General features: G+C 66.4%; 3 protein-coding genes across 3 annotated transcripts; 2 read left to right on the top strand and 1 right to left on the bottom strand.

Moving 5' to 3' along the window:
* The first annotated feature begins 79 nt into the window (after positions 1-79).
* On the top strand, positions 80-2,131 carry CHLRE_17g715550v5 (uncharacterized protein). The gene is made up of 2 exons (XM_043072149.1): positions 80-370; positions 562-2,131. The coding sequence occupies exons 1-2, from the start codon at positions 232-234 to the stop codon at positions 1,848-1,850; spliced, it is 1,428 nt and encodes a 475-aa protein (XP_042914608.1). The 5' UTR covers positions 80-231; the 3' UTR covers positions 1,851-2,131.
* Positions 2,132-2,189: 58 nt separating this feature from the next.
* CHLRE_17g715600v5 (uncharacterized protein) lies at positions 2,190-8,858 on the top strand. The gene is made up of 8 exons (XM_043072150.1): positions 2,190-2,418; positions 2,621-2,801; positions 3,068-3,277; positions 3,428-3,534; positions 3,647-3,746; positions 3,878-4,093; positions 4,245-7,196; positions 7,378-8,858. The coding sequence occupies exons 1-8, from the start codon at positions 2,294-2,296 to the stop codon at positions 8,059-8,061; spliced, it is 4,575 nt and encodes a 1,524-aa protein (XP_042914609.1). The 5' UTR covers positions 2,190-2,293; the 3' UTR covers positions 8,062-8,858.
* A 576-nt stretch (positions 8,859-9,434) lies between these two features.
* On the bottom strand, positions 9,435-14,509 carry CHLRE_17g715653v5 (uncharacterized protein). Its single transcript, XM_043072151.1, has 4 exons — positions 14,071-14,509; positions 13,034-13,878; positions 12,199-12,837; positions 9,435-11,968 (listed from the first exon to the last, which is right to left on the bottom strand). Exons 1-4 carry the CDS (start codon positions 14,159-14,161, stop codon positions 11,720-11,722), a joined length of 1,824 nt encoding a protein of 607 aa, XP_042914610.1. The 5' UTR covers positions 14,162-14,509; the 3' UTR covers positions 9,435-11,719.
* Between the last annotated feature and the right edge of the window lie 45 nt (positions 14,510-14,554).

Raw genomic sequence — 14,554 nt, forward strand, 5'->3', positions numbered from 1 at the left:
GCACGCGTAGCAACCTGAACTCTGAAAACCTTCCCCTACATAATAGTTCGTATTGTATGATGTCAAACCATGTACGCACCAGATCGCTTGGTTCACAGCAGTAAGCGTTAAACCCATAAGGAACTCGTTGGCCTTTCGGCAAAACCCTCTGGACTTCGCAGCCGGAACGAAGCCACGAGCTAACCCACAAGCATTAACGTGGCGAGATACCAGTTAGCTTACCTACCGGCGATGAGGACCCGACAGCGCGCGAAAGCGGAGGCGGAGGCGTTCACGGAGGTATGCTGGCTACCTGAGGAGCTCCAGTGCCGCCTTATCGACTTCGTGCTGGAAGGCTACAAGACGCCTGTGCTGCGTAATGGTCTCATAGGTGCGGCTGATGCATCGGGTTAACCTAGCCTGGCGCGAAAAGGCGGGGGAGGGGGCTGTGTATCCCTCGGATTGCCCCTGCTTTCAGGCCGCCGCTCCACCTGAACCCGCGCTCACCAAACTCCAGCCCCTGACCCTGGTCCTCGCGTGCACCTCCCTCCCTCCTTCCTCTCCCCTACTGCTCTCCAACAGCCAACCCCGCGCGCGACCTGGTGTCCCTCATGCTGGTGTGCCGCACCTGGCGCGACCGCGTGGGCGGCCACCCGCACACCGCCGCGCGCGAGGCCTCGGCCGTGATGCTCAAGGTGGCATGGCTCACAGACGCGGCGCTGCTGACGGGGCTGTCGCCGTGCGGGCAGTCCAAGCTCACGCGGCTCAACCGCATCCCGCGCAGCGTGCGGCTGCTGCTGCACTGCGGCTGCACTGGGCGCTCAGGAAGCGGTGGAGCAGGAGCTGGGGGATGGCAAGGAGTAGGGGAGGAAGGGGGCAGCGGTGCAGTTGGGCGAGCTGGAGGAGCGTATGGCGGTGCTGCGGGCGCTGGTGGCGGTGGAGGCGGAGGCAGGGAGGTCTTGTTGGGCCCACGTGCGGAACCTGCAGCGCCGGGCCGCACCAGCACCGCTCGCCCTACAGCAGCCAGTGGCGGCGGCGGCGGCGATGGCAGCGGCGGCGATGGCGGCGGCACAGCGCACCTGGCTGTCTGTGCCTGCACTTGTGCCGGGCAGGGCAGCACGCGGTGGGTGGAGGCGCGTGTTCTGTCGCGGCAGAAGCAGCGCTCTGTGTTTGAGCGCTCGAGCTTTCCCGAGCGCGTGCCGATTCTGGCGCTGGCGGCGGCTGACGTGGCGCCTGGGGAGCTGCGCGGCACGGTTATGGAGGTGATGGCCTCCCTGGACGGCAACTTCCTGTGCCCCTTCGTGGTCCGTCTCACCTTCCCCGGCAGCAGCAGCGGCAGTAGCGGCAGTAGCGATGCTGGTGGCAGCAGCGGTGGTGGGGGCAGTAGCGGTGCCGGTGGCAGTGGCGGTGCTGGTGGCGGCAGTGGCAATGGCGCCGGCAGGGATGCACAGGCTGGCGGCAGCGGGGGCGCGGCTGGGAGCGCCGGCATTCAGCCAAGCGCCGCAGACAACGCGGCTATAGAGCTATCCGGGTATGATAATAGCGCGGTTGAGCAGCAGGGGCCTAGTCAGGCTACTGCAACCGCCGCGGCCGTCCTCGGGAGTGCCGAGAGCAGCACACAGGAAGAGGCGCGTACAGTGCCGCCTCAGGGCGCACCTTGCGATGGGCGCACGCCAGGTAGCGCAGGTGCTGGCGGGGCGGACGGCGGCAGTGCAGGGAATCGGCACGCAAGGGCGCCGGCAACCCTGGTACCGCTATGCCGGCAGGATGTGGAGGCGCTGGCATGTGGGTCCGTTGCTGTTGGCGAGGACGGCCCGCATCTATACCTGGTGCCAACGGCTGCAGCGTTGAAGCGCACTTGGGGGTCGTAGTGCCGCGGCAAGTCTGTGTGTGTGTGGGGGGGGGAGAATGTACTGCGCCGGCAGTGCAAGAATGTCGACGCAGACCATACGCTTGTTTACATGCTTGGACAGGATTGGTGAGATGATGAAAGGATTTGCCAGCTTGTGACATGCGTAACGCAGGTTGTGGAGGGCTTTTGGGGTAGGGTCGGGAGCGCGGAAGGGGCAGGCAGGGGTGGAGCACGGGGTGGAGCGCCACGTCGGGCGCCGACAGGCTTCGATGTGACGACTTGCGTTCGGCTATTAATATGCAAATATCACAAACATGCAGTAAATACAATCGCAATGATGCAGACTTCAAAAGACGAAGGTAGAAGACCTTTCCGACGAGTCAAAACTTTGACGGACAGCTGCAGCTTCGGCAGAAAACAGAAGAACATGTTATAACATCTAGTTTGACAAAAATACTAATGATGGCTCGCGCCATGCCCAAAGCCGGCCAGGTCGCACTCGCAGTCGTCAAGGTCGTGGACCCTGGACGACCGGGCGCAGCTCGCGAGTTCACTGTTGGCATTCAGGAGCTGGTGTCGGGCATGCGGTAAGGCCAACTCTCGTCTTAGGTGTGACAGCGACACACCCCGCGCAAGTTTGGCTTGAACTCGAACCCCACGCCGCTCCGACGCCCTCGCCGCGCCGCCTCTCAACCCCACCTTGACCACCTCAATGTCCTTACCCAGCAACGACCCCCCCCCTTGATTTTCCACCTCCTCGCGCCGCGCTGCTGCTCCGGCGCGCCCCAGGTACTTCTCTGACCTCGTGGCGCAGAAGGCCTCAAGCAGTGAGGGGCCTCTGGAGATATCGGTGCACTGCGACGTGGAGGTGTTTGGCTGGCTGGTGCGCTACGTCACGGGCGCCGTATCACAGGAGCAACTGGACGTGGAACGGGTGCTGCCGCTGCTCATCGCCGGCAACTTCCTGCAGGCAAGAGGAGGGACGGAGGAGGCGGTGGTGGCAGGCACCGGTGGTGGTGATGGTGGTGGTGACTACGCCGCAGCTAGGGAGTGGGATTGAGGCGGGCGGCAGCGTGGAGGGATGGGAGCTGGCCTGCGCTTTTTGACGTGCCGGCGTAAACTGGGACCGGCTTGCGTGGGTGGCCGTGGCACCATGCTTGTCCACCCCGAGACGGCGCCTTCCACCCGCCTGACCTGGCGTGCCCCTCTCCAACTGGCTGCTGCTCCCCGACCCAGATGGACCGGCTGGTGACCGACTGCCTGACCTTCATGGCCCAGCATCTGTCAGAGGTGGTGCAGCAGCAGCAGCAGCAGCAGCAGGCGCAGGCCGGAGGCACAGGCGACACTGGCGCGTCAGCGCCAGCGTCAGCAGCACCACGTGCTGGCGCCAGTGGGGGCGGCGACCTCACAGCACTGCCTCTGGAACTGCTGTCACGGCTGGCCAAGGTGCGGTCTGGAATGTGCACTGTGCCTGAGCCCGGACACAGCGTTTGCTGTTGCTGTGCAAGTTCATCACTGGTAGTACTCCGGCGCGGCGCATGTCTTTCCTGCTTGACCACCTCCGCATAAACCAACTTGGAAACCCTCCACATGCAGCTGGTGCCGGAGCACGTGCTCGAGGACATGGTGCGGCAGCCGGCAGCAGGCAGAGCAGCAGGCGCAGCGGCAAGCGGAGCAGCAGCGGATGATGAAGGTGGCCCCAGGTGCGTAACATTGTAACCTCCCCGAGCCCCAATGTCTCCTCCACGGCTTCGCTGACGTGCACCGGTGCCCTGCCGCCCGTGTGCGCGCACACTGCATGCGGGCGCACCCCAGGGGCTCGGCGCTTGCTCTGGTGAACAAGCTGTACAAATACAAACTGGAGGGCTCCCTGCGCGAGCTGCGGACCACCCTGGCGCGATGCTCCGTGTGCCAGGTGCGAGCGAACCGCGTGCGCAGCACGGCCGACACAGCACGTGTGGCCCTGTACTGATGAGGAGCATGATGACACATGGCTGCAGTAAGGCTGAGGCCGTTTCCCGCTGCGCTCCACCCACCCTGCTGCAGGGTCTGTTCAGCTTGGCGGACCGTGGCAAGCTGGAGTGCGCGGGATCACCCCACCACTCCCATGCCCATGCTCCGGCCTCCCGCGGCGCCAGCGCGGGCCGCATCCACTCAGCGCGCGGCGCCAGGAGCGGCGTCGGCGCCGGCGGCGGGCGGACTGGTGGCGATGGCAGGGCCGCGCCAGCGGTGCACATCCCGGATGCCTCCTGGCGCTTGCAGGTGCGTAGCGCCGCTATATGAGAGCCCGTTGAGGCCCAGCTTCACCCCCGCATTCCACACCCTACCCAGGTGCTTGTGCCCAGGCCTGATGCATCCCCAACTGTTACCCCATTTTCACAGCGCCCTTCACCCTGCGCCCTCCCAACCACAGGACTACCTGAGCGCGCTGCGTGCTGCCCACGCGCCCTGGCGCGACATCTACTGGCACGTGTGGGGCCTGGTGCACGTGCTGTACTGCCATGCCTGCCACCAGCACACGCCCGCCGCCGGCCTGCGCCGCTGCACCTATCACCCGCAGGCGCCCGTCTTCAGCGCCGCCGCGCCACCGCCGCCGCGGCCTGGCTCCGCCTACGCGCCCGCTGCAGCCGCAGCCCCCGCCACGGCCTTCGGCTTCTACCCCTGCTGCGGCGCGTCCGCCAGCCGTACTGCTGACCCCCGCCTGGCTGCTGCCAGCGGCTGCTGCGCACGCGAGCACCGGCTGCTGCCCAGCGGCTTGGGACCGGGCGCACCCCTGCCGCCTGGGCTCAGCCCGGCACTGCTTGACACGCTGCGGCGCTTCCCGGACCTGTTCTCGGACGCAGCGGACGCGCCCCTGCCCAAGATGGGGGCGGCGGCAGGGCCCGGCCGGCCCTTTACGCCGCGTGCCGCCAACGGGGACGGCTCCGCCGCTGCGGGCAGTGACCTGGGTACGGAGGGCGCTGGCACTGTGGCCGGGCCTGGCGAGCATGCGCGGGAAGGGCAAGACACCGGCGAGGGCCGGGCTATCCCGCCCTCCATTCGGGCGGTACTGGATGCCGCCGCCGCCTCGGCAGCAGCGGCCGCGACGGCACGGCGGCGTGAGGTGGCGGCGGGGACCAACGCGGCACAGGGGTTGGGCCCGGCAGCGGCCGCGGCGGCCGCAGCGCTCGGGTACCATGTTGAGCCGGGGTCTGTACCGGGCGGGGGTGTGGGCTCCGTCGGCAAGGGGCCCAGGGCTGCAGTGGCACCAGCAGGAGCTGTCCCTGGATCACCCCTGTCTCTCACCGGCGATCCGCAGCTTGACGCTCGCCTGGTGGCTGCGGCGGTGGCGCGGCGCCTGACCAACAGCAGCGGCGGCGGCCGGGGTGCTGCCGGCCCCGCGCTGACTGCCGCAGCCAGTGACGCGACGTCCAAGGAGGTGGGAAAGGTCCACAGGCACGCGGATGGTCCGGATGCCAGCCACGCACGGAGCTTCACGAGCGTCGCCGTCCTCCAACAGGAGGCGGAGGGGGAACAGGAGGCCGGCGCCGCGACGTACGGCGCCGCAGCAGGCGCTCAGCAGCCTCCTCCCCATGCGCAGGTCTCCGGGTCCGCCATGCGTGCGGTGCGCGCCTCGTCGGCTCGCTACGGCACCGGCGGCGATGGGCCGGGCAACGGCAGCGACCTGGAGGGCGGGCGGCGCGGCCGGCCGCTGACTGCGAGTGGCCAGGTGCCTGCTGCCTACCTGTCCAGCCCCTACCTGCCGCGCCCCGGCACTGCCAAGAAGCCAGGCCGCAGCAGCAGTCTGGATGCGGCCCTAGCCAAGGAGCTACAGAAGCTGGCAGTGAGGCTGCAGGACCGGGGCCCCGGTGCAAGCCAGGCAGCCGCCTCACAGCAGCAGCGACAGCCGCAGCGGGCGCTTGGCGGCGCGGCGTCGGGCGGGGCAGCGGCAACACGTGACGCAGGCCTGCCGCCACGCCCTGGCTCGCGCGCGGCCATCCAGTTGCAAGCAGCAGCCAAGGCGGGACATGCGGGCGCGTCTGGTGCCAGCGGCGGCGGCTGTGAGAGCGACGAAGAGGTGTACACAGACGATGATGACTACGAGCCGGCAGATGAGGTGGACGAGGGGGCGGGTAGCGAGGGCGCGGGGGAGGGCGGGGGGCGCGAACCTCCTTCACCTGACAGCGGCAATCCGCTGCAGCGCAGTGTGCAGGCGGCGCTGGCTCGGGCCCAGCAGCGGCGGCGCGAGGAGGCGCAGGCGGAGCTGCAGGCGCAGGAGCCATACCAGCCTCCCCACGGTGTTCAGGCACACCAGCACCACACGCACCGCCAGCACCTGCAAGCGCAGCAGGCCCCCAGCAGGTCGCCGCCTGCAGCTGTGGCCTCGCCGCCACCGTCTCGACATACGCCCACTACATCGTCGCCAGTCAGCCCCACGCCGCTGGTGCGCCCTGAGCGGGGAGGCCCGGGCTCTGCCGTGGACGCACAGGCAGGGCGAAGCCCCGCCATGCAAGCGAGAAGCCCCGGACCCGGGCGCCGGCCCGATGCCGCCGCCGTGGACGCGGCTACCACCACTGCCGAAGTATATGGTGTTGGTGCTGGGAGCTTGGGGGCGGCGGCGCGACCTGGCCCGCCGCTCCTGCACAGCGCGCCGGCCGCCGCTGCACTCGAGACGCCCGCGGAGGCGGAGCGGCGGCAGCTGATTGAGGCGTACAAGACGCAGGCGGTGCTGTCGCCGCGCCCCGCGCACTACCAGATGATCTCCATTGCGGAGCTCCCCAGCGGCGCCGGCGACCTGGCCCATGGCGCTGGGGCGGGCGGCGCCACAGCCGCCCGGCTGCTGGCCCACCGCACATCGGGGCTCGGTGCCGCCCTGGCCGCCGCCGCATCAGCGCCAGCTGTAGCCGCGGCGTCCGTGGATGTGGTGGGGCGGCCCGGCAGCTTGGCTGCGGCAAGCGGCGCTCCCTCGGGGCCGGGGTTACGGGCGGGAGCGGCGGCGCAATCGCAGCTGCTGGCCCGGAGTTGGGGCCCCGAGGCGGCGATGGCTGTGGAACCAGGAGTGGCGGCCGTGGCTTCTTCTCGGGCTGGCTTCTTTTCTCTGCCCTACCCAGACTATGACAGCGACTCCGAAGCCGCAACGGGCCGCGAAAGCAGCGGGGGCGGCGCGGGGCCCGTCGGCGTGGGCGCCAGTAGTGCGGCCCGGGGCAGGCCCAATGATGTGGCCAGCACGCCTGTAGGGCTCCAAGGAGCAGCGGCGGTCGGTTGTGGGCCTTTGGCAGCAGGCGCTGCGGCGGGCACTGGGGGGCCTGTGTCGTCGAGTTCTGTGTCAGCCGCGTCAGGCGTCAAGGGCCGGAAGCTGCGGATGGAGCTCCTATATGAGGACGATGTGAGTGCAGCCGCTGCCTTGGGATTCTTGCCTGCCTGTAGCGGTGTAGCTCCATGCCGAGTTCACCCCCACGTCTGTTGCTCTTGATACCAGTATTCATGAAAGTACGCCGCCCCGTCCCGGTTGACTCCTGCTGTATTTTGGGTTGATAACAGCAGCCTCCTCCCCCGCCAACACGCAGAACTACCGCATGGACCTGCTGCTCAAGCACCTGCTGGCGTGCCGGCCCTCCACCCGCACCGCCACCGCTGCCAACAGCGGCGCGGGAGCAAAACCCGGGCGCTCAGGCGCAGGCGGAGGCGGCGCCGTGGGCCCGCAGCGAAGTATGTCTCGTGGCCACGGATTTGGCGCGGCGGGACGGCCGCTCTCCGCAGCGCCCCTTGCGTCCTCGGCGCCGGGAGCCCAGAGACACAGGGCTCGCAGCGTGTCTCACGTCATGCGGTTGGCGAACCTCTACCAGCCAGCAGCATCGGGCGGCGCTGGCGGCTGGCGAGGCACCGATGCTGCTGCTGCGGCGGCGGCTCGAGCAGGGGGCGACGGAGCAGTGGCGGCATCAGGCGATGTCAGGCGGCCGGTCAGCGCCGCCATGCGCTCTTTCTCAAATGTCAGCACGAATGCGGCGGCTGCAGCAGCAATGGGCGTGGAGCCGGGCGTGCTCGGGGGCGGCGGTCGGCGCCATGAGGCAGGCATGGGGTATGGCGGAGGTGGCAGTGGCGGGCTGCGTCCCGAGGCGGGGCACTTCGGGAGTATGACGTGGCACCTAGACTCGGGTGCGGCAGGCGGGCCCGCGCCCCGTGTGCCGCTGCCCCGTACATCCAGCGCCGCAGAGCGGCGGCCGGTGTCAGCGCCGCGACCCAGGCGGTGACGGGACGTGTGCGCAGGAGCTGCCGTTGTGCCGCGGATGGGCTCAAGACGAGCTAGGTGTCCCGGCAAGCTCGGCTGTAGCTAATGTGCCCTGCGTCATGGTCATTATTCCCCGCTGCGGTTCGCTAAGGGACGTCCGTGTAAATGCATGGGACCCGTTCTCCGCCGTCCATCCTCATGGGATAAGTGGGCTGCGCCCAGGGGATGTAGGAAGCTCAGCATTGTACCCCCATGATAGAAATTGTAGAGCTTTCGGAGAGCATTACGCATGTACTTTTAGGTTTATCAGGAGGGGTGCCTGGTGAAGAAGTTCTTGGCCGCCAATGTTTGGGTTCGGTCGTCGTCCCTGGGGTCCGCCGGGTTACGGGAGCCCATCCTGGCAGATTTCGCTTAGCGCCCCACAAGCAGAACTAGGAGCCAAGCGCAGCAACACGAGGCTCAAATATGCACGTAATGCCGTAACAAGCACAAACAAAGCGTGGGAGGGTGAAATTGCACGTCCTGGCGTGGACATGTCGGCACATGTCCCCACACTCGACACAAGCGCACTGACAAGGCGGGACCCTCGAGCGCTGATGCGCATGTATTCATGGCTAACAAGCCTGTCGATGCACGTTGACCATCCATCACATCGCTGAGAGTTGAAAGCTGGGTGGGCTGGGTCGAGGGGATCGTCAAATACGGTACAGAAGACCCTCAAACCTGGACCGCCGATGGTACCGCGTGATAGCGCTCGTCAATAGGAGTCGATTAGCACCGCTATGGTATTAAATGCAGGGTTTGTAACCCCTCAACAAAGGCGGGCTGGTTTTGTGACTTTTGTCCGTGCGGGGTTCGGTCGTTCCCTCGAGGGCCCACTGCTGTCCCGTCTGAGGCCGCGGGTTTCGAATTCACTTCATCTATAGCCGGGCCGCCGGGGTCGGTTCGTACAGGCACCGCCTGCCATGTGTCCAGCCGCGTCTCCTGTCAAGCACAAGCACAGCAGGCAACACACGAAACAGCCATGAACCGTGCCACGCTGTGCTCGCCAGTCGCCAGCACAGATCGCAAACCAGGGACCGGCTTACCGGCAGGTCCCAACCTACGCGCCGGCGCCGCGTCTCGGCGGCGCCCCGCTCTCCTCTTGACCTTCTCCACGTGGCCATGCCTGCCCCCTCAGCCACGCACATGCACGCCGCCACTGCTGGCCCAGGCCCCGCGCCGCCGCCGCAGTCACCAGGCCCTGCACCGCCGCTGCCTGCGCCGGGCCCTGTGCCACCGCTGCAGCCGCCAGGAATGATTGAATCGCTGCGCTGGGAAACAGAAACTCGTGTCCCCTTCTGGCTCCTTCAAATCTTCAACGCCATTGTTCCCCTGTACGGTTGAGTGTGTGACCAAGCTTCGTTGTTACAGTGTGGTGCGCTCAGCGCCCCACTTTTGCCACCTGCTTGTGCGTTTCAGCGTGTCGTCCTGCGCGGTGCAACCAGCCACCCCTGCATCGCTGCGAATCATCTCCGCAGCCGTGCACCCGCCTCGGGGCAGCGCGCACACACACGCCGCGACTGCGTCTATTTAAGTGTGCATCGCCATGGGATGGAGGGACCAATCCCCTCTTCCCTGCTAGACTACTATGCAAAGCCTCACATCCGCGCCGCGGCACCGTTTCTACCACCATGCAACATCCAGCACGGCATACTCCGAGTGCCTTGCAACCACGCCATGGAGGGGTGCCCTTCACCGCGCCAGCAATCAGTGCAGGCAGGGCGAGCCCGCCGCAGACGCCAGCACCGCCCACGGCTCACCCAGATCTAGAGTTGAATCAATCGCGGAATCAAAAGCGGCGCATAATTTGCTCTATACTCCCTGCACGCCAAAGTGGCATCCAGGACAATCTGATCAACGCCCCGGCATACCAATAAGAATAGAATTGGGTCTGAGAAATCTGCAATGACTGTTTTGCCTGGCAGGGCAAACACCGCCCAACAACCCATCAGATTGCCGGCACTATTCACTCGCTCGTCCTGTGCCACACAACAGCCGTGGTGTCAGAAAGATGCAGCGGTAGCTGCGGAAGCGACAAGCGCCTCCATAGCCCCTTCCTGCGGTCCCGCAGCCACCACTTCACTACTGTGTGAGCACTTCGAGCCCTGCCACTTGTCGCACCTCCTCTCGACCATCTGGCGCCACAATACGCCTTGGCCATGCGCCTCGAGCTCTTTGACTTTCGCTTCTCTACCTCCACACCAGGTCCGACATGTCGCACCGCACAAGCCATGTGCGTTCATCATGCTGCCTGCCGCTCCTTGGCACCATCGCAACCTCGCCCCGAGCCCTGCCCCGCCGCTGCTGCCACCCGTCACGCGTGTGTATCCACCCCCTGACAGCGACAGCAGCGGCCTCCTCAATCACTTCTTTGTCAGATAGATACACCACCCAATCGTTAGCCCCACATTGCTTGACGCCGGCGCCGCTGACTGCAGTGCACAAGGCGCGCATGCAGCAGGGCTCGTACCGGCGTCCACTACACTACGTCCCCTACAAACCTGCAGCAACTCCTGCCAACCCACATCGCTACCATACAGAGCCGCGAGAGGGCGGCGGCCCCACAGTCGCCTGCCGCGGCAAGCATCCATCTCAGCAGCAAGCCACACACAAGCCAGAACACGCACGCTTCGGCGCAGCGCCAGGCGCGGGCCTTCGCAGCATTCACAGCCCACTATCCTACCAGCGAATAAGGGATGCGCACCACCAGCCGCGAGCAAGCGTCGAGCGGCTGTTGGTGCATCCCTTGCCTATACTACTCTGTTAGCAAAAACCCTCCCATTACTCCTTTCACTGCCGGCCAACGGGCGCCGACAGAACGTTGTGCTACGCCCCTTTAAGCTTGAGAACCCACTACACCCTCGAGTCCGCCGGCGACCCCAAATCATGAATCAACCATCACCGGCCGGATCTTCGCTTACCCCGTCTATCCTGTCAAATGGCAAGGACCCTAGCAGGGCCCCCAGCGTCTCTAGCGAATGGGATACCCAAGCAAAGCAAAATAATCCTCTTGGCAGCGAACCCGCACGACGGTGAAAGCGACACGTCGTGCGGCAGCGCCATCCTGCTTCCCGCATGTTGCACGAATCAGGTCGTACGTACGTACGTGACAGCTACCCCTGCACCGGAGCTGTCCGGCAGCCGCGCACTGCTTCCGCGCGGCCGTGAAGGGGCGCAAAAGGCTGGTGATATGTGAGTACGTTGGTGTGTCAGCGTGTGTCGGTGTCGGTACCACCCACGTCGCGGCTACAACTCCTCCCCACAATGCGGTCAGTCTGCGGCAGACGGCGCCGCCACAGAGCCCCCAGGGTGCGGCGCCTGGCTGCCTACCAAAGGACAGCCGCATGCGGCAACCGCGCGGCGGCTGTCGATTTGAAAACCCCCGTCACAAAGACAATGCTCCACCCCGCCCCGTTCTGTACAGTTGCGCGAAGTGGACTCACGGAACGCCCACCTCGCACGCGCCGCCTGCACCATCTGGTTCTCCCTCTCCTTTTCCATATTCCACATCTGCCCCCCACCGGCGCCATCTCACAGCGCCTCCCAAGCGCCCCATCGCCCTGGCCCCTGCGCTTGCCCTGCACGCCTCGGCTCGGAACGCCTCGCCCCGCCCCACCCCGCCCCGCCCGCCACCAGCTCTACGACAGCGTGGGCATGGGGTCGACGGTGGTGAACTCGGCAAACACCAGCACGGCCAGGCGCGGGTGCGGCAGGCAGTTGCCGAAGTAGTCGCAGATCTCCTGCGGCAGCACCGCCTTCATCACGTGGAACAGCTCGGTGGACATGGAGCCCAGCAGCAGGTCGATGGGGATGCCTTCGGGGCCCTGGTTCATCACCAGCACACGGCGCGACAGGCTGTACAGGTGGTGCCGCAGCGAGCAGACGGCCTGTGCGGGAGGAGGGGTTACATTCATAGTTATTTAAGAGGGGGAGGAAATGGGCGTGTGGAGGGGCGGGCATAGGGGTGAGCGGGGCCATGGCTACGGGCAGGTCGCTAGTATGCACGAGATTTAGCGTAGACACAAAGCGGTGCAGCTTGCTCTTGCACCCCCGTCTGTTTGCAAGCGGCCTCGACCTCAGGCTCCGCCACAAGACGCAACACGCATGCGGCACGCACCTGCAGGATCTGCGTGAACGCCGGGTCCTGCATCAGCTGCATGCGCAGGAAGGACATCTCCATGCAGCGCTTGCGCTTCTGCACCACCGGCAGCTCGTGCATCTCGTCGTACAGCATGGCCACCGGCATCAGCTTGTCGTAGAAGTCGCGCATGGTCTCGGAGTTGAGGAACGAGTAGGCGGACAGCATGAGCTGCAGCAGGCCCGTGCGGTGCGCCACGAACTCCTGCACCAGCGTGCTGCTGAGCACCTGCTGCATGGACGACACGTTGTCCAGGCTGCCGCTGCTACTGCCGCTGGCGCCGGCGCCACCGCCAGGGCCGCCGCCCATGCTGGCGCCCGAGCCGCCGCCCGCGCTGCCGCCGCTGGCGCCGCCAGAAGAGCCGCCGGGAGGGGGCGGCGGCGGCGCGCCGCCGAAGGACGGGGCGGCGGCCGCGCCCTGCGAGGGCCGCGGCGGCGGCGGTGGTGGTGGGGGCCGAAAGTGCGGCATTCCGGCGGCACCTGGACCGCCGTGGTGTGGCCACTCGCCAGGCACCGGAGCCGACATGCGGCTCTGCAGCGCCGGCGGCTTGGGCGGGGGTGGCGGTGGCGGGGGAGGAGGCGGAGGCGGCACCTGGCCCAGCATCGACATACCAGCTCCCTGCAGGACATAAGGCAGCTCGTTTAGTGCAATTGTGCCTTAACCTGAATTTAGCCTCCTCTGTTGGTGCCGTTCCACACATGCACAGTAACACGGCGCTCGTGTGCAGCAAATCCCTGCCAACCCAGATGCCTTGACGCGCGCAAATCCCTGCCAACCCAGATGCCTTGACGCGCGCAAAAGTGGCCCTTCCCACCTGCTGACCCGGCGCGCCGTGGTGCTGCGCCTGTTGCTGCAGGTCGCCTGCCTTAGTCAGCAGCACGTCCACCAGCTTGGGGTTCTGCAGCAGCTGCACCAACGTGCCCGGATCCAGGCCGCGCTCCGTGGCCGCCTGCGCGAGAGCGCTGGCAAACGCCATCGTCAGCTGGCCCTGCTGCGGGCCTCCGCTGCCACCTGCGCCAGCGGCGGCGCCTCCGGCACCGCTGCCGGGCGTGCCCGCGGCCGCGGGGCCGCCGGCTATGCCCATCATGGCGTTGGGCGTGGAGGGCGGAGGCGGAGGCGGCAGCGCCGACGAGCCCGAGACGCCCTGCCCGGGCGGCGGTGCGTGCACGCTCAGCAGCGACGAGGACAGGCCAAGCAGCCCCATCTGCTCTGCCGACGCCAGCAGCTGCCGCGGCGTCATGGGCGAGCTGCTGTGCAGCGCGGACGACGCGTCGATGCTGGTTGCGGCGTGGTGCATGCCGGGGGCGCCCCCCAGCGACAGCGAGCCGGTCGAGATGGTCGGCGTGCTCAGCGCCGAAAGACCAGCCATGGAGCTGTCAAACTGTTTGAGGGGCGTGTGTGGAACGCTGTGACTGGCGAAGCCCGTCTGCGATGCATTGGAAGCCTGCGCAAGCGGCTGGGGCGCAGCCGACAGGCTTTGGCTCGAGGCAAGCAATCCTCCATGTGTAGGCGTTCCAATGGATGACTGCTGTTGAGAGCACGCGGCCTCAAATGCGTGCAGCGCCTGCCGAGCCTGGGCGTCCTGCTCTACCTGGGCGGTATACTGCCTAAAGAAATCTTTCTGCTCCTGCGTGAGCCCGTGCAGCGCAAATTCGGAGCCTGCGAGCAGGGAGCACCGCGAGAAGTTGGGTGCAAAGTGCCGGGAGCGGAAAATAGCTGTCCACCCCGCCAGGCCGGAGCTACGCCCCGCCATAACCTTCTATCAGTGGGTTGCATCAGCCCCAGGTCGTGGGTCTAACCAGAGGCTCCATCCTGCGCCTCCGAGGCCGACCGCTGCGACAAAATGCTCACCGCTGCCCAAACCCAGCAGCCCGCTGGCGTCAGCTGGCCCAAGGTGGTCGGGGAAGCCGCCAAACAGGTTCAAGGCCCCGGGGGCCTCCATCGAGCGAAGTTCTGTCTATAACTCCGGTCCGATGCTTTCTAATAGTTAACGCGCCGTGGTGCCCAACGTCACAGGGCAGCTCACGAGATGTTCTACTAACTACAGAACTGTAAGGCTAGGGTTTAGGGGAAGCGCGAGCTTGCGCAGCTTGCCGCCGCGGTTGCTCGCGGGGCGACGGGCACAATGGCAATTTTTCTGCTAGCACTGCTGCAGCCCACCCATAGCCTCCTATATGTCTATGGCTTCCGATATATTACGGCCGGAAGCCAGGATATGCTGGAAACACTGGGGGCTGACTGGCAACATTTCCGGAGCCAGAGCTGAGGCTGAAAGCCTATCGTCCAACTGGATTGGATATGCGCTAATAAGTGCGGATTGCCGCGGTCTTGGGGG

This window comes from Chlamydomonas reinhardtii, chromosome 17, assembly GCF_000002595.2.
Source record: "Chlamydomonas reinhardtii strain CC-503 cw92 mt+ chromosome 17, whole genome shotgun sequence".
Taxonomy (NCBI): domain Eukaryota; kingdom Viridiplantae; phylum Chlorophyta; class Chlorophyceae; order Chlamydomonadales; family Chlamydomonadaceae; genus Chlamydomonas; species Chlamydomonas reinhardtii.

What these genes read in the sequence shown, in the direction of transcription:
- CHLRE_17g715600v5 (XM_043072150.1), top strand. Translation starts at nt 2,294, where the DNA reads ATGGCTCGCGCCATGCCCAAAGCCGGCCAGGTCGCACTCGCAGTCGTC. An exon ending in GAGCTGGTGTCGGGCATGCG is followed by an intron (nt 2,419 to 2,620) that starts GTAAGGCCAACT and finishes GGCGCGCCCCAG; the next exon opens with GTACTTCTCTGACCTCGTGG. An exon ending in ATGCCTCCTGGCGCTTGCAG is followed by an intron (nt 4,094 to 4,244) that starts GTGCGTAGCGCC and finishes TCCCAACCACAG; the next exon opens with GACTACCTGAGCGCGCTGCG.
- CHLRE_17g715653v5 (XM_043072151.1), bottom strand. Translation starts at nt 14,161, where the DNA reads ATGGAGGCCCCCGGGGCCTTGAACCTGTTTGGCGGCTTCCCCGACCAC. An exon ending in GCTGCTGGGTTTGGGCAGCG is followed by an intron (nt 13,879 to 14,070) that starts GTGAGCATTTTG and finishes CCCTGCTCGCAG; the next exon opens with GCTCCGAATTTGCGCTGCAC. An exon ending in ACGGCGCGCCGGGTCAGCAG is followed by an intron (nt 12,838 to 13,033) that starts GTGGGAAGGGCC and finishes TATGTCCTGCAG; the next exon opens with GGAGCTGGTATGTCGATGCT.
- CHLRE_17g715550v5 (XM_043072149.1), top strand. Translation starts at nt 232, where the DNA reads ATGAGGACCCGACAGCGCGCGAAAGCGGAGGCGGAGGCGTTCACGGAG. An exon ending in GCTGCGTAATGGTCTCATAG is followed by an intron (nt 371 to 561) that starts GTGCGGCTGATG and finishes GCTCTCCAACAG; the next exon opens with CCAACCCCGCGCGCGACCTG.